The sequence below is a fragment of the Styela clava genome, chromosome 7, assembly GCF_964204865.1.
Source record: "Styela clava chromosome 7, kaStyClav1.hap1.2, whole genome shotgun sequence".
Taxonomy (NCBI): domain Eukaryota; kingdom Metazoa; phylum Chordata; class Ascidiacea; order Stolidobranchia; family Styelidae; genus Styela; species Styela clava.
This window is the reverse complement of record NC_135256.1, coordinates 22,991,515-23,014,323: the sequence shown is the minus strand read 5'-3', so window position 1 is coordinate 23,014,323 and position 22,809 is coordinate 22,991,515. Positions and strand designations below refer to the sequence as shown.

General features: G+C 35.7%; 3 protein-coding genes across 3 annotated transcripts in view; 1 reads left to right on the top strand and 2 right to left on the bottom strand.

Annotated features, from left to right (window-relative positions):
* Positions 1 to 9,308, top strand: part of LOC120328107 (uncharacterized) — a 50,533-nt gene extending 41,225 nt beyond the window's left edge. Inside the window, exon 8 of the mRNA XM_039394511.2 lies at positions 6,811 to 9,308. Within this exon, the coding sequence (XP_039250445.2) occupies positions 6,811 to 7,739 (929 nt within the window). The 3' untranslated portion in view covers positions 7,740 to 9,308. The remainder of the gene's footprint in view (positions 1 to 6,810) is intronic.
* A 70-nt stretch (positions 9,309 to 9,378) lies between these two features.
* LOC120328108 (uncharacterized) lies at positions 9,379 to 12,965 on the bottom strand. The gene is made up of 6 exons (XM_039394512.2): positions 12,830 to 12,965; positions 12,370 to 12,511; positions 11,977 to 12,148; positions 11,271 to 11,375; positions 10,773 to 10,917; positions 9,379 to 10,493 (listed from the first exon to the last, which is right to left on the bottom strand). Exons 1-6 carry the CDS (start codon positions 12,862 to 12,864, stop codon positions 10,061 to 10,063), a joined length of 1,032 nt encoding a protein of 343 aa, XP_039250446.2. The 5' UTR covers positions 12,865 to 12,965; the 3' UTR covers positions 9,379 to 10,060.
* Positions 12,905 to 18,401, bottom strand: LOC120328106 (uncharacterized). Its single transcript, XM_039394510.2, has one exon. It carries the CDS (start codon positions 18,219 to 18,221, stop codon positions 14,304 to 14,306), a length of 3,918 nt encoding a protein of 1,305 aa, XP_039250444.2. The 5' UTR covers positions 18,222 to 18,401; the 3' UTR covers positions 12,905 to 14,303.
* Between the last annotated feature and the right edge of the window lie 4,408 nt (positions 18,402 to 22,809).

Sequence of the window (22,809 nt, the reverse complement as noted above, 5' to 3'; positions counted from 1 at the left end):
TATTGTTCACAGTCGAGTCCTGCATTTTATCTGGATAATTTCTTACTGCCGATTCTTGGTTGATATGCGGTAATTATTCTCGAGTGAGAATTTGAGCCAAACGTTAAAATGCCAAAAAGCTTGACGACGTGCAATTTGTCACATTCTGTTCTGCATAAAATTTCATTGCTGGCATATTTAGAACCTAATCTGAAATTTCAGGGGCGTATTGGCTTGTTTCCATTTCTCACAGCAATTTGGATACAAAATTGGACAAATTTTCCGGATATTACCGATTACGCCATAGGTACTGTATTTTCCGACATAGGTTTCACTGAATTATTATTTATGGATCGCGGTAACACAAATGTCCCCTGAATTTGACAAATAAGAATAAATCGCAACTTTGTTTGGTGAGATTAGTTCAAATTTTAGGCAAAGAAATTTGAACAAACATCTGCAACGTTAAAGCTTTAAGCGTCCTTTTAAAGATGCTTTTCTGTATTTACTCGTCTCAGTGAGTTCCACAGATAAAGTTTGCCAACTATGAGTGTAAAGAGAAAAAAAATATATTAATAGATTTAAAACTATTTGGGTTTGGAGTTTGGATTGAAGGTAAACGACATATATATGGAAAATATCAAAGAAAATCTATAATGTGTCTAACTTTCTTTCATGTTGAAGACCATACTTTTCCAAACATCTCGGAATTTTAGAAGAGTCTTTAATATGTTGAGATAGAATGTCATATGTTTCATTTTAGATTGCCAACAAATACTAGAACGGTGTTTTCCATCTAATATATATATATATATATATGCATTGGTTATCACTATATTATTATTAGTTTTCTTTTGATGCGGAAAAATCGTGTCAGCTTTTGGTTTAAGCTTTGTACACACCTCAGGCGACAAAATAAATAGCCGTTTGACGTCATCATCGCTTGTTGTAGAACGATAATAATATCCGTTTTGAGGCACGAGTGCAAATTTGGCATTTTCGCGCGGCCCAGTGTTTATTTTCGTGCACCCAAAATTGACAGCAAAGTCGAGGTGCCAAACCGCATTATAGACAAACATTTGCACAGTTTCTCTCACGAATACAAGTTTGCGGAAATAGTTAAAAAGGTCATACTAGTCGTAATTTAGACGCAACTTATTTTTATATTTAGAAGGAGGTGACTGGTGATACTTTGCGACGATATTGTTGATATTTACGTTTGAACATTTACAAGCGTAGTATAGCTATAGTCCTGTCTATTAATGAATTCGAGCCAATAGATTTCCTCACTCGTACCCTACAGAGTATTATCGTGGACTATTGTAGTTGTCTTTCAAAAATTACCACGCAATCTTCATGTTGGAAAAAGAGAACGTATATATTATAGCGAATCATAATTTTTATGAAGATTTCCCTTTTTTGAGTACCGGACAAAGTACTACTAGTATTGGAGGAATCGATCGATAAGCCCAGCCCAGTCTTTGGATGTACTTTTTCATATCCGGGCAGTGATAATAAATTGCGTATTGTGGATTAGCAGTGACATGGTTAGCTTGTTCCTGCTAACGATCACAACAACTTTTTCCTCGAGTTTGTGTATGGTATTGGCAGGTATAACTAAATATATATTCGGCATGCATATTCCATCTATTCCTACATAATCAACTCAGAGTAGTAGCTTTTTCAGATTTAATCTTACCCAACAATTTGTTTGGAAGATTTGACACAACGTTAAGTAGATTGATATTTAGCTTTTGAGGAAATCTATTTTTATTTAGAGCGGACGTTCCCGTTAGTGTGTAAACCCATCGTCAGGTGGATGTTGATATATCACCAACAATCTTTTGATAATTTTATTTTTTTTATTATTTTCAAACTTTTCAAATTATGACGGATAGCGAAACAAAAATAAACGAATCGTTGCGCGCTGGCGGCTGAAAAGATTACGATGGATTATTGATAGTTTCGCAGTTTATGACCTGTGATATCACTTAAGAACAACAGTCGGCCAAGTATAGGCTTCCATCAAAATGAGATTTCAAATCTTGATTCGTCAGTGGCAAATGCTCGATCTTACACTATGACCATGCTATACCCACAAAACCGTGACTAGTGAAGAAAGGGTTAATCTACAACCGTGTGGGCGACACGCACGAATTATCAGTAAAACCGCTGGTTACATGTTACAAGCCAGCGAAATTTTATTTTATCCAAAAGACTAAATTATAGCTTTCTACTCCATTCTAGCTTAAATCTTGATTTTAGTCAGTTACCAAATAAATAATGCCTGGCTTTTTACCGTTGACTCATCCTGTTTATAATATAACAGATGTCTTTGCTTGTCAAACTAATTTCAATAATGAAATTGAAACGTATCACAAAAACTTCGGATTTGTTTATTTCAAATTTTGTATAGCCATTTCCACGACAGTGTGGCTTGACGCATTTCAAATATATATTTGTGTTCAACTTTTCAGTCAGTAGTGTTTCAACTCTCAAATGAAAGCCTATAGATCATTATGCTAGGAAGTCCTTTCCAAATTATTACCATGTTCCAACGAAACAGAGGCTGCTTTTAATAATCCCATACTTATAGTTAAATGATGTCATCGATGTCATTATTTTGCAAGCATCAGAAATGTTCAAATGTCTTAGTATCGGTATCGGACAATTTTCAGGTAATGTGATATTGTTGTTTGGTTTAATGCACGTTGATATGCTTGTAGAAACATATATTCAAATATACACCTATAGTTTTACGGTCGTGAAATCTGTATCGGCTTCTCAAAATATGTACATTACACATTTTCACTAATTGATGTGGCGAGAAACACTTATTGAAAATTAATCACCCTTATTGCTTTGTTTACATAACATGTGGAAATTGAATATTGCGGTTCCTATATATTCTCTAACCGTTATCTTGAAACTACATATCAAATTCGTATTAATCCTTTCTGACGCTAGATTTCTCAGAGCGAAAAGCATGACCTGTGATTTGGATAATTCAGCAAAGATTCATGTTGGCAGATAAATTTCATGACATCACATATCATTTGATCCTTTCTTGTTACCTATTCATCAAATTGTATCAATTAGGAGCCATGTATCGCACATGTGATTTTCTACAGTTAAAAAAATGGCGGTGTTGACTAATGTGAATGTTTTGCTTATGTACATGTAAATATATATAAAAGGGAAGATTTCTGTATATATGACCCGGGCATGGCCAATAGATGTTGAAATACACCTAATGGAACCCCACTGTAATTTCGATTCATTTTTAGCTAAAAGTACAGATAGCCGAAACCCAAAATTTACGTTTATAATGACGTACATCGCCATGGGTGGTTTAATAATTCAACCTGACCGATGAATAGTTACATCCCTAAATAAAAGGTTCAACTTTACAAATACTTTTCCTCGTTCTCGGATCATTCTCTGATCAAATATATCCTATTGTGTTTCCCGATTCGACCAGTTATAAATTTGCTTGAAAGAATTACGATTCAGACGCACACATTGGGAATTTGAAATTTCAACAACCGCAGTGATTACCTGGTTCAACATGTAAATGGTTCTTTCACACGTAAAGGTGTGATTAGCTTGTTCCCGCGGTATTAGAGGATTTCTGTGAATTCTACTCAAGCACATTGTGTGCGTATGCTTCTTTCGATAGTTAGTTTTACAAAACGATTATCGCTCTTTTTTCTTATGTATGGATTATACAGAATTCGCGGGTTATGTGTTAAGGAATGTCATAGAACGGCGTTATATTGAATCTAAATTTCTAAAGGTCGTTAAGAATGCATCGTTGTGAGGAAACTATACTTACATTCGCAAACCTGGATTTTTCATATTCAGTATGATAGCACACCTCTCAGTACATTGGTAAATAAACGAATGAAGCACATACTCAATGCTCACGCCATGGACCGATCCAACTCCGATATTCGAAAGCTCTAAACATTCGCAAACACAAGATTTAATGCACTCAAATCAATGCTTGAAAAGCATATTCTTCGCAGCCAAGAACGAGAAGGCAAATTCAGTTATCAAGTCAATATTTTGCATTATCCTGGAAATTTTAACCAATACTGTTTCATGCTGTACAACGCACGGGTTGGTACTCGGTGGTTACAATTCAAACTTATGATAGAACATACATTCTATTTCAGCCTTTTAGTGCAACTTTTGATTTATCTCTTGTCAAAATAATTCAAATTCACACGCTTAGAAAACGTAGGTGGTCCCTTTAACTATGGTCTATTAAAATTGATTCATCATTTCAAATAGGGAACTATATATAACCAATCGTGAACTTAGGATGAAATGGCTCTCCCATGTTCCGATTTACCCTAGGCCGGCTTCGATTGAGCCGACTTTTTTTCAAACAACAAACAAATGCAAACGAAGCATGCAAAATGCACAACAGCCACACGCAAACAAGGTTTCAAATACAAACACTGCCTGTATGACCTTCCAGGTTTTGGTTTTCATTGTCTGTAATAACGAGAAAGGGTATATTGTGATGTATTAGGCAATTTTGTCACAAAGAAAGATCGAAAAATTTTCATTTAAAAAATTCGCCATCGGCAGCACAATGAATGAAAAAATATCTGTTGTCATGCGCTTAAGTTTTTGATATATTTATTGTTAGTTTCGAGGACAATGCAAATCAAGTAGCAATTCCGAATGTATGATTTTATTGAAATAAAAAGGATCTGATCTCCGGAGCGCCTATTTTGTTCTGGTGAGTGCTGATCGATAGATTTGTTGGACTGGACCCGGGAGTCAATAGAACACGAAAAAACCACTATTACAATGACAATACTTATGTCGGTTTGACGCATTCATTCACTCTAGTCACAGCGTATATATGTACTTCATGCATACAAATATTTGTGTTGATGTATGTCTGTTGTTGAAAATCTCACGAGACGGACGCCATTTTCTTTACTGTCGACGATGGCATTCCTACTACTGGTTTTGGTTTTCTGCACGAATGATATAAGTGTGTTGCCAATGGATAGACAAAAATGCTCAAATTATAATTGATACCGTGACAGTGCGGTATCGTTATCGACTTCACACATCACAAGGAATATAGTTCAGACTAAAAGTTGGAAAATTTGCATCTTAGTTGATCTTTTCTTGTCTAGTAATGATTTAATACTAGCACTAAATTCAATTTATCAATTTTAAAATGTTTTGAACCATTTGCGCACGTGGCAAATTCTCTTATTTATTTGTTTCGAATTGACCTTTAACGACGTTCTAATTAGATTTTCGTGATAATCTCTCGCATCAGGTGTTAAGCTCGTGCCTTGGTCATTAAATCTGGTGTCTTGTGGACAAAGGTCAGGAGCATTTCTTAACTTACTAAATTCAAATAGGTTCCCAATTGATTGATCTGAATTTTCTATGATAGCTTGTAATATATTGAATTTGTAGTTTCATACTGCTGTGTTATTATCTGTCTGTCTTATTTTATATATATATGTAGTTTAAAATTTGGCACGCTTCAAATGATTTAAAATATTGTGTGTTTGGATTAAACGTCCCAAGCCAATACTTTTCCATGACGATTATGCGTACTGATCATTTGCTAATGTTCAACCTACATTGAAATAAACTATTTACAACTTATCTCATCTATGCCCGATGTTTTTCAGGCTTCGACGTTAAAGTCAATAATATACGTTAGTTGTCATAAAACAGCGCGAAGATTTATAATTTTGCTCGTAACACTTATTTTAATTACGCAGTGACCCAATTAGGAGATTAGTCACTTTAAATTTTAATTTCGAAGAATTTAATATGATTCGAAAATATGAGTTAATTATGGTGCAAAGACGTGGAATGGTTTGGATGTTTAATTTTTGGAAGATTCCTATATGAAATGAATTTTGGAGAAATGGCTATCTTCCACTGTGATTTTTGATTTGCTTAAACCATGCAGACAACATTTGATATTAGGAAGTCAGAAATGTAGGTAGGCCTATAGGCATTGCCGCCATCATATAGCGCTTTCCTTTCAGACTACCGGTATTCTAGTTAAAAGAATTATGGACATGTTACTTCACATACATAACCATTACACGATTGTTAGATCTCTCCATTTTACATATTGTCATACAAACAACGGGGTCTTTATAACACGCAGTGCTTTGAACAATTTCTTAATCAATTAGCAATGTTTTAAATTCATGTAGCCATCATAGAAAGTGATCAAATAAACCTCGTCGCAACTGAATGCCGAAACGCACAAGATTTTCCGAGAAGTAAACGGCACAGGCACGCGATATATTTTGCGGGGGCGTTTTCCCATTCATTTAAATGGTGGAGGTTTCAGTTTTCAAAACTATTACTATCGCCTGACTTCTGTTGGCATAACGTGGGTAATGGCGTCGTTAGTCTGCTGCCAAAAAAATTCAAGTGTGTTTTGATCCGTAAAAATCGAGCACCTTTAATGTGGTATGTGCCGGTTCGATGCACACCAGAGCACTTCTTTCTTTTTTTAAGTACAAGTAATAACCAACATCAAAATGTTTTAGTTGTTTGTTCACATTAATAAACTTAATTTGAAAATATAAATGCGAGAATAGAAGTTTTATTAGGCTGCGAAAGACGTTTGTATATCGATTAGAATAATGAATCGCTTGTTAGTTCGCTGTTGTGTGTTATTGCAATGCAGATAAATAAGACAATAAATTTACACGTTCATGTTCACGTTTTACATGTTCATTTGGTCTCTTTTTCTATTTCTGTAGTCTAATATTTTTTCAATTGTACGTCTATTTTATTGGCTTGACTATCTTTTTTTATCAGATGGTGACCCAGATATCGAGGAACACTTTCGTCGTTCGTTGGGGAAAGATTACAAGGAGACTTCGAACAAAGTCAGCATCACTGGTACTGTGGATGATCATTTCAAAAAAGCGCTCGGTGTTGGTGTTTGGGACAAGCTTCAAACACCACCATCAACGACGCCAATAAAAGCTGAACAGCGAGAGGTCGTTGTTCCTCACTCATCTCCTGCATTACCATCGTATTCCGTTGCAGTCGCTGCAGGAACAGTTCGTGGATACCCAGCGTATGCCGAAAGCAAGGAAGCCCTACGAATGTACGATCCTGCTTATTTAGCCAGTAGGGAGCGATATCATATACAAAGCATGGCAAATCAACAGCGACGGACTGAAAAATCTCCTCCAAGGGCACCCGGTTCCACTGTATTATATCCACCGAATCCACCACCCGTGGGTCCAGCAAAACAAAGGGTAAAAGCTAAGGCAGTTTTCCCGGAGGCTGCGTCTTTAGGGTCGGATATGAACAACCGGTCAGCGCGAGCAACTTCGCTAGGAAGTAAAGGATCGTCGCGTAGTGTTAGTGGAAGCAGTGCGGAAAGCTTACCTGCTGCTTTATGTAAGAGCCCGCCCACGTCATCGCCCATAAGCAGCTCTGCCGCTGAAGGGATTCCTCGTGTTCCGTCTCGTGGTGTATTGCAGAACGCCATTCCTTTCACTTTCGCTCAATCCGCTGGTCTACCAACAACGATTGCCACACACGCACTACCGCCAGTGATATCAGTTAGCGGGGTAACCCAGCAAAAACCGACTTCTCCTATTTCACCTCGTACCGGTGGCGTGGAGGAGCAGTCTCGAAGTCCGCCAGCTCAAAAATGCTCGGCTGCACCAGTTTCTGGAACAAAAGAACCGACGGAGCGGCAACCAGTTGAAAACGGAAAGCCAACAACGTGAATCTTCGACTTCAATAAATATGAAAAAGCACCGTGCCAGGCTGCCGTTCGGCGATATGGAGAGGGCAAGTATGGTGGCGCACCTATCACAAAACATGGCAACCCCAAAGTGCATACAATGGTGACCGACGCCCAAAATGACATTCTTTGTCCAGATCGTTCTTAGTGTTAAGAAACATTAACCTTCAAAATATCAAAATAAACATGACCTGTATTATGCTGAACTTGAATCAATGACGTTGAATCTGCTTGATGATCACTTTTCTTTTGAAGCGTTCATTGGAAACAGGATCAAGATTATATTTCTTTATCGTGTCATCAGCATTGTAATTAATAATGTTAGCATTCCATCAGTTATTTGAGGTTTTGTCAAACTGACTTTTTTAACAATTACTCTGTGTTCTGCATTCTAGTGACTGAAATGATAACACAGCACTATTGTCAGATATTCTATTTTTGTCAAAATTCTATACAATCATTTAATTTTTTTTAAATATATCATTTGAAATGTGTGCTAACAACATAGAGTTTATTCTTAGATCATGTTTGGATGAGAAAATGAAGTCAATATAATTTTAGTTTCAGTTTTCATATTCAATTTTGCATTTACAATTTTTGGTCAAGAGAATCCGTTATGAAAATTTTCCCTAGTCCTAAGCCAGCTCTACTACTAAACCTTACATCTACAATTGAATTTATTAGAATATTATATTTTATATATATCATGATTGAATGCTCCACCTAGGAACTCATTTCGTTAGATTTATTTGAAAATAAAACATTATGCCATACTATATTGGTCCAGTGTGTGTACTCTCTTAAAAACAGGTTGAAGAACATAAAACATTTTTCTGAAGGGATTGCAAAGCTTTGTGTGGTTTCTCCTGGTAGGCTCAACCAATATTTGCAACAGTGCCCTCACATGATCTTTGAGTAAACTTATTGTTTGGTAATAAATATGTGCCATTATTTTCTTTTCAATTTTGGTAACTAAATTTATAATTAAGACTAATTGAATGGCTACAAATCTACTATTATCCCGAATATGGTAGAATGTGTTCTTCGCTGTATTATTTCTGATATAACTATATGTTTTATTAATTATTAGTATTATTATTTAGGAGTTTTTGCTTGATCACTTAACCCATTTGTCATATTTTCCTCGATTATTTTTTCTCTAATTCTGGACTGAAAATCGGCCCAAAACTTGGGTGGCGTCATTCATGGGTATTTTTTTAATGCTTTTTTTTCTATTTCCATGAAAATTCAAAATTTCTTAGTGGGGTCATATGCTTTGAGAGCTGATTTTTGTGTTGCTTAGGAATTTTCCATCGAAAAGATGATTGTTTCATATCAGCTCATCCTTGACTACAGCAGATGACGTGTGCCTATGCTGTAGCTGTAGTGTTATGAGCTGACTGATGAAAACAACGATCATTTCCTGAGTGAACGCTTTCTTTCATCATGTAGTAGTGTGGCCGTTGTCGTTTTTCTTTCATTTATTATTTTCGTTGCAAGACTGTGCCTTTTCTCTGAACACTAACTGCAATTAAATTCAAAAATGAAGAAAGTTTTATTCTAACATGGGTCTGAAATAAATCAGAGCAGGGAATATTTGTTCTGAATCATCAATTCGAGGCTCTTCATGAGTTAGGTTCGATGATGTACCAGATGAAAAAAAATTAGACACTAGCAATTACGCATTTACCTAGTATAATATAATAGCAGTGATAAAAATAAAGGAGTGTGTTGATATCATCAAACAGGAAACAAAAATAAATAGATATTAGGTAAATTTTCAACTGAGTGCTATTAGAGAAATTCAAACACAAGCTGAAGTCAACAGTCACTATGACCAGAAATACCTCGGTGATGGTTGTGTGCATTGTTGCAATGCGGTATCACCGTAACACATTCGGTTGGCTATATTTTTTTGTTCCCTGTTCCACATCAGCTTGACGAGCAGCGCAAGATGATAGTGACAACATGATAGTGAACGACAACATCATTATGGAATTGTAGAAATTCAAATGTCAAACAGGAATGAATCCCGCTGCGTTATTTACCATCGTTCTTGCGATATTGAGAGGTGGAGTTTACAAGCACTTTGCTTGCTACAAACCTTTGGCATCATGTAGCCATAATTCTAATGTTTCAGCTATTAACACTTCAGTGATCGTCTGTGACTTTGCTTTGAGGTGAATTTTCATTACGCTTAGGAATGTGAAATAGGAATGGGCAGATTTTTGTAGCAGGTGACAGACCCCATTGCATTCAAATCAACAGCTAGCCAGGGATAGAAAAGACTGCAATGGCATGACGTCAGAAATCACTGTCATCTTCCTGTGTGTTTGGTCTATTTTTTCTTGCTAATCTTTCTTCATAGTCTGGATACGCTTTTAAAACAGGGTTGTGTGGTTTGGCATAATTTCCAAAATAAAAATCACAATTCAGAAGTGGGCAGTCATCATATTCTACAAAGTAGTCATAATAGAGAATCCCCCTTTGTGGACTCCAATGTGGACCGCCATCAAATCCACATTCTTCTAAAGACATGCGTGGATGCAGGCACTCTTCTTGAGTACATTCTTTTCCAGCATAAATTCGCAGTTGTCCACTGGTAATTTCAGTACAATCACTAATTTTATTAATCAAGCCTCGAACAGTTAGATGATTTTGAACTGTTAATTGAAAATGCCCAGGATGTTTGGATAGCGCAACGAAATCCTTCAGCTTCATGTCAAGACGAATGTATCTGAAATTTAGAAAATGCATGTCTGTGTTGCAGCACGAATTTGTAATGTCAGTCAAATAGCAAGAAGCTCACACAGCGCATATAGTTTACCCTGATTAAGTTGACAGATTACAATACTCCGTTGAAGGAAAATTAATTCGTTGCAGGATAATTAATTAAAATGAAGATCCTTTAATAAGAGTGATAATTGAAAATATTCACGATCTTCTTGTCCCGTGGTTTCTTTCGCAGTTTATAAAAACTGTTGTAAACTTCTGCTTAAGAAAATTACATAGATACCTTGGGTATTTGATGTTGAATGGATCACCAAAAGTTTGTATTGAAATTTTTTCTTTTGAAGACATGACTTTAGGTTGATAGTCTTCAGGCAGTAAATCATGATCTTCTTCTGAATCAGAGGCAGCGAGTGGTTGCCTCATACCAGCTGAAATATCAGAAAAATGATTGAAAGAATTGGAAATTATCAGCAACTAGAAATACTCAAGGCTAAACTTTCTTAAGTGAACGTGGACTCAAACTTTGTTGTAATTTTTTTTGTCAGCTATCTTGAACCTTTGACATTTGTTCGTGTTTCGTCCTGTTTTGAAGGAGGATTCAAATTACATTATCCAAATATTTTAGAATTTTTTTCTGAAATTCCCACGGTGTTATTTTCATTTATACTATATATTTTAATAACTTCATGTAAATCAAAGCATCACCAGAATAGTTATTGTTGATTACAGTAATATACAATAAGCAATACATATGTTTCGACTGAATTAGAAAAATCCTTACCTTTGAAATTAGTATAATCAATTCCACCAGTATTTTCTGGATCAAGAAGTTTTGACAAAGCATACAATTCAATGTCAGTAACTGGGCAGCCAAGATCTCGTAAACCTAAAAAATGGTAGAAATTAATTAACATTTTTAACATTATATTGTGAGTTGTGACACACTACAAGTGAACACATTTCTGGGTTGAAAAGCATCACCTATGGCAGGAGACTTTTAGTGTTATGTAGTCTGTAAAGAGGTTGACTATTATTTACGGATCCCCACAATAAATATATAAAAATAAAAATTATCTATTCAAACTATAGTTGTCAAATTTTATTGCTCCGTATTGCTTCTTTGGTCAGTAACAAAATTAGCCAAGTTATTAAACGCATAGCTAAGGAAGCCCCCAGTTTTCGCTCGCAGAGCGCTGGGGTCCGTCCGTAAGGAGCACTTTGTGAACCAATGACATATGGTTGCGCTGTGAATTGTGAAGATTTCTAGCTGTTATTGGTATAGTTAGTGAATTCGTTTTTCTTATAATTTTCAAACTGATGAACAATATAGAACAAAACTTTGACATGGATATTAATTCTCAAAACAGTACCTATAAAGGAGCCCAATGACGAGTGCAGTCTTCCTTAATGATATGCATATCAACTTTCATATCAACATTCAAAAAGCAGGTATGAACAAGAGCATGAGGTAAATATCATTTTCTCACCTGATTTAAAAATTTGGAATGAAACACAGCCTTCTTCCTCAGGATCCAGATGCTTGAATGTTGATATTACAGATTTTGCATGATCTTGCATCCATTTATGCATTTTATGCCAAAAAATTGTATAAGTTTTTTCATCTTCTTGAAAACTTTGCAATTGCTTTGCAAGTTTTGCCTTAATATATAGAGATATAAATATTATCAGAAACTGGTTGAATATCAATTTATTGTGGAGAACCATCCATACACAAACTAAAAGATTTTTTCACATCATCCAGTGTTGATCAAAATGGTCGTTAAGATTAGGATGAAAAACTGAACAATCATTGAAGAAGAAAGGACTTAATTTGTCAAAAAGATTCCATCTGATTCATTCTTATTACAAAGAAAACTCACAGCTAGTTTCTCTTCCTTTGTTAATTTCTTCTTTTTTGGCTTTTTCTTTTTTCCAATTCCTAATTGAGCACCTTCACCTTCTATATTCAACTCATCTGCACTCCCAGCAGCAGCGTCTGTTACTGCTGTTTCAACAGCAGCCCTGAAGAAACAAAACAATATGATGTGCAGAATGGAGATGAAATAACTGTTCAAAGTATTTGAAATTCCTTATCTTAGCGAAAGATATGTCTAGATTTGAATCGTTTTGAGAAAGAAAATTATCTATCTTTGAAATGTGTTTATGTGGTAAAATAAATGCAAATTTTATTATTGTCTGCATATAGACACACGGTATAGAATTTTCAATTATTCAGTACAAATAAAAACTTGTGATATGTGTTGGCTTTCAATAGCATACTTAACTAAATGCTATATTTATGTAAGCATCAAACAAAAGTTCAGATAAAGATTTACTCACTTTTTCTTTTTCTTCTTTTTACCCTTCTTCACCATGACTAATGAGGTTTTCTATTAGGGTATCATGACGATAAAACTAAAAATATAATAATATACATGAGCATCCAAAGTAAGGTTTTGTTTTGAATACAATTTCAAATATTGAAAAAATATAAAACACTGGCAGAACACTCCAAATTCATATCATATATTTATTATCCATTACCAAGCGTTACTTTGTACAAAACCTCCTGTTTAAAAAAATATTATAGTATCAGAAGTATGCTTTGAGAATTAATATGGACCAGTTTTATCAAAAAATTTATTTCGTCCCAACCAGATCATGATTTGTGTCAATTTTTAAAATTAAATTAAAATCAGGTGTCAAAATTTCATCAAACGAAACCAAAAATGAGGTTTGCTTGAATTCCTGATAACAGTCAAAACCCTATTCGTAATTTCAATGTTTATTTTGGCTAAATTCAAACATTTAAAATAGATTGGCTTATGAAATACTTGAATATTCTTATTCTTACAATAGTAATTCACCCTGGCTTTCGTCCAAATGAAAAAATTTTTTGGATATTATTTGTTTCGAGCACATTAAAAGAAAGCATGACATTTTTACTATCACAGAGCTCAAAGTGAGAATAAAAGCAACTACTCCTTGTATATAAATATATATAAACATGAGAGAATTACATCGCAAACTATTCATGTACTATGTGTATGGACAAAACCATATAGAATTGTATTATTATCATTGTAAATATTCATGATACTTTGAAAGAACGCCCGCCCCGATGTTGGGCAAAATATATACTATTTTCAACAAAGGAAATAGGTAAATGTATAAACACCAATAAATTGAAAACAATGAATTATTTATAACCAAGAAAATTAATACAAAGTGGAGAGAGAATTCCTCTGGTAAACAGTCAAACAATAATCGAGAACAATGCTAAAATTGGCACAAAGCGTTGCAAAACCAACTGTCATTAAGTTTTCATTCAAGAGTATTATATTGGCAGCAACATTGAAATTAGCAATCCTCCAAATGTAGTACATTTGAACTGAAAATAATTCTTTTACAGTTATCATATTCACATAAATACCACAATTAATTAACATCAGAATATTGACTTGAATAATAGGCAAGCGGCTAGTGAAGATTTCACAGTATTTGTTGGTGTTCAAGGTCGATAAAAAATCAGGGCAGACATATTAAGTATGAAAAATTTTCAATTCAACAATTATCGTTGCTTTAAATAGTAAATTTCCTAGAATAACTTGAAGCAATGGCATGAGCTTGCATGAGTAATAACCACATTCAGTAAAAATGGAAAACTTTGCTAACCAAGAATTTTAAAAAATTATTTGTTTGTTGTGAAACATCCAAATCGATATGAAAATAGAAACGAAGCATGTAATATTAAATACACCATTAGTTAAATTTTGTTGAAAATTATTTAAACATAATGAAACACATTTAAAAATTAGGCAGTCTCTACCAAAGCAGGTTTAGTTTGATCTACGACGATCTGAACATCGTCATGTAAACTATCTTGTTTGTTGACATGCTTCTTTGTTTGTTTTTCAGCAAATGATTTTGACAACTTTGCGATTTCATCTTGTTGCATAGTCAATTCCACACTGGCATCATTGAAAGCTGGACCCATTAGATGTGATAGTCCATATTTCAGTTGATGTCGGGGCCAAATAGGTTGTCGTTTGTGTGGGTCATCTGCGGCAAGGAATCTTTGTCTGTACTCACTTCTTTTGTCTTCTAAAACTATAGGCTCTGGAGATAAAGGCTTGATTTGTCTTCTTGCAGCGACAGGAGGCAGCATTTGTTCATAGAGATTTTCTTTTTCTTTTTCTGACAGTGGATCAATCCTCCGTTTCCATAAGTATTCTTCGTCTTTCAAGAACATTGAGAAGTCACTGCCTTTTTGTGTTATATACTTCTCATGTTCAGGACTTCTAATTGGAATTACGTTTTTATCCATTTTCCAACTCAGTTCATCATAAGGACCAGGTTGATATCCAGCCACTCTTGATTTTGGCCTTGAACTCGGGAAAGGAGCCCCTCTTTGCTTTTTGTCTTTGGTTTTCATTTCAACACCACCACCTGACACCACAGAGAGTGGAGGAATTCTTGTTGGAAAATACTTCAACGACTTTTTATTGGGTTCATCTTTCAGTATATTTTGTAATTTATCAATTTGATTTGATTTATTAGTTTGTTCTGTTCCACATGCAACACGATGAAACTTCATTCTTGTGCTATCGACAATTATTTTTGACTTCCACTCTCTTTCTTTTTTGATACGAGCTTGCTCAATTTCTTCCAATCTCTTATCCCCAGGTAAATGAACAGTGCTTGCTTTTTCCTCATAATCCATTCTGGGCTGATTGTATAATTTCATATCTTGGTGTCGAAGATCCCATTTCCAGATTGCTCGATCCAGAGTGGGTTTCAAAATATGCCCATGTAACGTATTTTCCTTCCACTTTAACTTTAATTCATCAATTCTTGACTCATCAGGACATAATGGATGTTGATTGCATAATAAACTACTTTTAACACCAGGAAATAAAAACCCAGAATCTGTTCTCCATTGCTGTTTTAACATTTTTTCCTCTTCTGAATACAGCATATCTTCATCCACTGGAGGGATCACTGCAGTATTGTACAATTCATTATATGCATACCTACTATCTTTGTCTTGTTCATATAACATTCTCCTCAAAGCAGTTTTAGATAACTCAGTGAAGTTAAGTGTCTGAGTGCTGTAATTATGTGGTGGACCATCAATATCAGCATAAACCATTGGACGACCAGCAGGCCGCTTTCTGCGACCTGCTTCTTGAACTGAAATTATATTACTCATTACATAATTAGGTTGTAGATCGGGATTTTTCTTTCTTTCTGCAATCGTTTTGTCGAAGTCCTCAGCTCTGTTATCAATGGGTGTCCACCGAGATGAACTTTCTTTAAGAATCACTCCATCTAACGACTTCTTTTCCTCATCTTCTTTGAGATGTTGCTCCTCGTAATCGCTGTGAGTGATTGGGATTCCGAATTCTCGACTCATTGAAATAACCATTGTGTGATCAGGAAATAAGAAATTTCTACAAACATCTTTCAATCTACTAACTTCTGTTATCTCCTTAATCATGATTAGACATCGAAAGCAAGGTCTTGGGACCAGATCTCTAACATACAGCAATGGTTGTTCCAAAATTACTTTCAATGGCTGATGAAGTCGAATTGTGCACAAGTTAACATCAAGTTCGCTATAAATTCGTGACTTGAAAGTTATTGAAGAGTCACATAACATCCGCACAAAGCCATCATTTTCTGACTGAACATGACCAATTTCATTTTGTAGTCTTAGAATTGATCCATCTCTCAATCCTTCTAAAACGAAAATATGGAATTCACCATCTAATACATGGAAACCTGTTACAACGTCCAGTGTGGTGCATTCTTTTTGTGCTGCTGACAATTTGTATGTTGACAATGCTGCATCAATAACATGCTGATCAAATGAATCAAGTCCAAGCGCCCTTGCATTTGCATTCATCACAAATTTCTCAAGAGTTTTCAGCAATGATTTATTTTCATAGTCAAAATGGTAGATAATACGACCAAAGTGACAAGATTCATTGTTCAGAAGCAAATCTGTGTCAGGGGAAGGATGCCAGGTGAGCGGATATTTCAAACATACTTTTGCTTTCAAAACAGTGCCAGCACTAAGATAATCACCACACAACAAAGGCGGATTTTCTGGACGGTCGACTGATCCAATGACTCCCACCAATTTCGTTCCTGGATCGAAACTAGTAGGATTGTTCAAAAGGTTGGGTAAGGAACAAGGATTCACAACTATGCTATAATTCAGATTAAGATTTCCATCAAGTAGTTCATGAAGTTGAAGTTTAGTTACTCCATATGGATCGTAGATGCAATGTCGATCATGAAATGCATTATGAGTTGTACTTTTCGAAGTCACCAGACCAACATTAGCAATCTTTTTATCAGCACTGTCATCCCCAAATATTAATGGGGGTTTGACAACATCTGGGAGCTTTCTATCTCTGTCATGAATCTCTATGCTTAAGCCATCACAATGCAAAAATTCATAGAGTTTTCCAGGATCTAGTTTTCCTGCCAATATAACATGCATGTCTTCAAAGTAGACATCCTTGTTATGATGTCTTTTCCTTGTTTTATGTATAGGGAGATCAAGAAACTCATATGAACAATACACATCTTGACACAAATTTGATAATGTTATCCTTGGTATTGGAGTTTCTGGCAAATCTTTCACAGATCTAACAGTGATTACGAGTGGATTCAGCTTTCGTTCTAGGTCTACTGGCATCAATTTTCCACCAACAGATACTGATACAAACATATCTTCTACATTGACACTAGGTTCTTCCAAGCGAGAAGTGACTTCTTTCATGCCTGAAAATAAAAGCTCCATTTTAATGGGAATACAGATGTTTCTCGATCGAGTAATATCTACTGATTGTCTTTTTTCGTCTTTTGCTTGTCCACTGTCAGTTGGCTTCACATCGTCTCCGTGTTTTGATGATTTTCTATTCAACTGTTTCATTAATTTTGTTTGTTGTTGAACCAGTTCATTCATTCGCCTCTTGTCTTGATCCGTTACATCCAATCCTGCTAATCGACCAACAGAACTGTGAACTCGAGCTACTGGAAGTTGTTGATTGGTTGTTGGTTCATCAACTTCAGGTTTATCATCTATAATATTTGCATCTTCGTCTGCTTGCTTTTGAACATCTTGTGGCTGCAAGTTGGTCCAACTTCGAGATTGCTTTGCAACTACTGCGGCAATTCCTTTCCCTGGTGCACTGTCTTTGGATGATGGTATACGAAATGCCTTTGGTCTATCAAAACGTGCTTTGGCAGAAACTTTGTCTTTTGAGTCACAAAGCTTGAACTCCAATGTGTGATTGAAAAGATCCATAATGTTTTCTTCTGATATGTATAACTCATGGCTATGAACCCATGCAACCCATGTTCTGGAACCATCATCCCACGTTTTGATAACTTTCGAATCAGTTTCAGTAAAAACTTTGGCAGCCACACCATATGTAACAATGTCAGCCACTGTCCTTTCATGGCCAGGCGCTATTCCGTACTCACAGTGAAAAAATTGTTGAGGTTTAGGGGCATCTAATGTTTTCTTGTTACGTCTTGCCAATTCTTCCAATAACTTTCCTTGCTCGTCAGACCCTTTTGAACAAGCAATGGCTGCAGTTAATGTCAATACCACTCTATGCTCGTTTCCATTCGGTTTCTTTGGTGTCGAGGGTACAACACCATGGTGTTGCGACTCCACATTTGTCGGCGAGGACGTTGCTAATTTATCGGTCATTTTCAAATAATTGCTTCAGTATGTTGTGAAGTTTTCACATCTGAAATACATCATCATTCTTTTTGTTTGGTATGTATTTATCATTCAGTAATTTAGCATCATAATGAAGCATTCAACAGTGTGGTGTGGCCTATTCTTTATCTTAAAAAAGATGTATTGAATATTCATTACTAAGCATTTAACGTCATGCTATTATAATAATAAATAATGTGAGAAATTGTAAAAAAAAAATCATTGCATAGTATTGTGACAAACTGCTGAACTAAGAGTTTTTCTCATTAAATATTCAATTGTATTATATCAACGGTTTCCAATTTATTAGGCTATGTGAATACAGAATATGGGAGTTTAATGTATTTTTGAGGTGCTAAGTTAAAACTCATAAACCTACAACCTATGGTAGGTTATGCCCTCCCTCTAGCAGTCTGAGTTACTCTGAATTTTTTTCCCTCTTTGTATATTTTTGTTTCATGCTAAATAAATCACCTGACCTGACAGGTTGATCACGCTGATAGACACTGTCTGCGACTGTGGCGCTAACGAAGACTGGAAGACAGTAACGCAGACTGCATCGGCACTTTAGGGCTAAGTTTTAGATATTGCGGTGTTAACGTAGGTTGCACATTCAATACAAAGACACTGTGAAGTCACCGTAGATATTTGAGACAAAATATACTTCGACGTTACAGAAGGCTACGGTGCGGTACGGTACTTCTGCACATTTGAGATCAAAGTGACTATGTTTGAGATTAGACCTAGCGGCTTTCGTTGCTAATGGAAACTTATACATATATACATGACGCCTCATGCGGTCACATAGGGTGGTTTGGATTTACATCAAGGCTGTCCAACACGCGGCCCGATTGGCTGTTTACTGTGGCATAGACGTACCCCAGGCCTGCCCAACCTTTTTCGTTTTGTGGGCCACATTTTCGTAACGAAATTTGTTGCGGCCCGCAAATGTTTGTACCAAAACTTTGATTTACATAATACATAGTAGGCAAGTTTACTAACATGAAATCAATCAAGTTGAATGATAATCATTTATTGGCTACTGGGTAGGGCTGGCAAAATATTTGAATATCAAGTCGAATATTAGAATAGCAGTTTACTATTCGAATATCTGGTAACACGGGGCGTGGACTTGATACTCGCGGGCCGTCGAATCGAAGAATCAATCGTGACACAACTAAGTTGTGGATTTCGGACGGCCATAAGAGAATCTACACACAGTTTTTACTAACAAACAAAGACGTCAAACGGAGTGTTATATTGGCGTTATAGTGTTTTTATTCATTCATTTCCAGTGGCTGGCTCAACGTTTAAATGAGCATTATGTGCACATGTGTCGCGGGAATATCGAGTTTTAGTGGGCCGTTTAGTAAAATTTGAAACTTCAATACAAGTATTTGATTAAAGTAACATTGCAAAAATTTCTGGACGGATATTTAAACTAATTTGAATATGTAGCAATGCCATTAAGTTAATTTTATATCATAATTATTAGCGGATACGAAGTGACGACATTTCCGAAATTCTATTTAACGCGAAAACGAGAATATCGGTCGGAGACCGAAGACTTATCGATCTTAGATCGGTAATTAGTTAATAACTCGCTAATTATACGACATAATTAACCCAAAATCGATAGGCGTCTGGTCCGAGGTAAGGTGCATGCACATGCAAAATTTGGAGCAGATTCAACCACGCGTTCGTGAGATATCGCGTTCATCTAACAGACACACACACACACAGACATACAACTACCTATCAATATACTTACCGATCTTAAGATCGATAAGTAATAACATAAACAAAAGTACAAACATAAAAGGAGAACGAGTCTCGGAGCCAGTACCAAAGATATTGTCGACTTTTTATTTTACGTTGTCGATAAAAATGATCAGAGCCCACATGAAAGAAAGTAATCAAAATGAAATTAATTTATAATTTTAGACTATAAATTAATTCCCATAATTGCGCCCAGAGTTCTTCTCCAATTATCGCACAATATCTTTCAGAAAACACAGTTCTGCGAGAAATAAAAAAAAAATAGAATTGCCCACCAGGGCGCAAGACTTGACACATACGTAATAATAAGAACCGGCATTTGGATGTAGATAAATAGCAGGAATAATCATATCAAAATCACGAAACATACTTATGCATATATAACATATTAAAAAGTTTGTTTTCAAACTTTATAGGGCGGGCCGCAAAAAACAGTCTGACGGGCTGCATGCGGCCCGCGGGCCGCGGGTTGGGCAGCCTTGACGTAGCCTGTTGACTGAGGGACAATGACCCTCCCTCCAAAAAAAATAAATAATTAATAAATAAAAACATTTTTATTAAGGCAAAAGACATAGTTTCACACGCCCTTTCCAAACACATTTTGCTCTATTCTTGTAAGAACGAGTTAAAATAGGACGTGCCCTGGCTTGCCATCAATAATGCTTCCACCAAATGAACTTAATTTGAAAATTTGGGTTGCAAATCCATTTTTATAATTTTCTTCAGCGTTCTGCTCACGAAATTATAAACCTATTGTGTGATCATTGGCGACGAGACGATCAAGAAAATTATAAAAATGGATTTGCAACTCAAATTTTCAAATTAATCCATTCTGATTATTATCTTTCATGTAGATTTTGATCGTAGTTATCCCCGCTGTAAAATAAAGGGTAGGCCTAATATCTATGCTACTGACTCCGGGATTCGTTGTCTTTTTTGTATTTTCTACCATGCAATAACATATCCTATGTTATTTTTACGTTAAATAAAACTTCTTATATGTCGTCACACCGTATCCGTTAAAATTCTGCTGTTATTGACCTAATGATATTTCTATGTATTCAAATTAATATATTCATTCAGAAATCTTTAAAAAATCACTTTATTTGTTACTGGTATTGATGTTTCGAAATTTACCACGCGGCCAGTCAAAAGTTGTTAAACTCATGCGACATTGGCGCGCGTTATGCTGATTTAAAAACTGAAACAATATCATTGCCACTGGACTGACAACGTGGAATGGTAACCGGGTGAGAGGCTGTGGTTCGCCATATGATTAAGCCGTCTTATCAGCTTTCCTAAATATATTTCCTCTACCTTTGCCGTAGTAAAATTTTTCATGTAGCCTACTTTGCCTATACTCATTTTGCAAATGTTTTTGCCAGTTGGCGCTTTCAAAATGCTTTGCATGTTCAGAATTAAATATCTTGCATGTTTAGAATTTCCGGTACCATTTTTAGTAAATATAACCAACCCCTTCCACTTTCCATTAAAAAGTACCGGAATTTAGCATAGTCTTTCCCAGTTTTTCGACGCCGTGTGTAGTTAGGCCATGAGACGAGACCCTGAAAAACGCTCAGAGTAAGTTTTGTAGCGTACATCTGGTAACAAAATAACTAGTTTTGTATGGAAATGAGCATACTGAACGCATTACAGCTTGTTCGCACTAACGAAATTTGCACATTTTCTATGAAACGTGCTTTAAAAAACCTGATGCAAAAACGAATACAGTATATGGAGATTCCTCGAAAATCAATAACCATGAGTTTACAACAACAGAGCATGAAAGGTTGCATTCATTTCATAGAAGACACCAAACCCAAAAATATATTTCGAATAGGTACGATGTTTCGAACGGAACAACATGAGTGTTTTTCGACAAATAAAAATACTACTAAATACTGACCAATACTTCTAAAACATGATGCGTTTTATATGATGTAATACTGCAGTGCTAGGCCTGCAGTGTTTGCATACTAGACTACATCTACACTGAATCTCGATAAATCACACGATCTGAAATGCCCTATATATCTTAAAACATCAACTGTCGACCTACAACTTGACTTCTCACCCCTCAATCGCTTCCAGTGCTACATTTCTTTTAACTCCTGCATAACTTATCATTGCTGGCCAGGATCTTGTCAACTCTATGAATTTAGACCAGGGGTCGGCAAACTTTTCTCGTTCGCGGGTCAAAATTAAAGGTTGCAAGTCATTGGCGCGTCGCACATATTTTGAGAAAGTCAAAAACTGAAGGAATAGCCAATGAATTCCTTTTTTTCACACATATTTAGGTTAAATTTCAAGCAGTGCGCGAAGACTGATCATTTGAATATTTTCTGCGTCATTAATGCACTCATCATCAACTTTTTCACGTTCTGTTGCTATTTGTCTAATTATAATCAATTGTAGGCTCATTAAACGATTGGTTGTGAATTATATACTTGTTAGGTTATAATATAATTTAGTGTCTCAAAACAAGTTCAATCACGTAAAGAATATAATCGTAAATATAGCTGTTTTGTTAATGTAATTCAGTGAAGTGTCGCGGGCCGAATTATATTGCTCCACGGGCCGGATCCGTTGTTTGCCGACCCTGATTTAGACCAACTGACATCAGTAAAATTGGTTACTTTCCCCTCTTTCTTACAAACGTGAATTACACAAGAGAGGGTGATTTATTGTCACAAAAACAAAGTCAACACTATTATAAACATAAAACAATAAATAAAATATTTCAGCAGTAATAACAGTGAAGTGTAATCTTGAGTGGAGTGGAAGTGGAGTCTTGTGT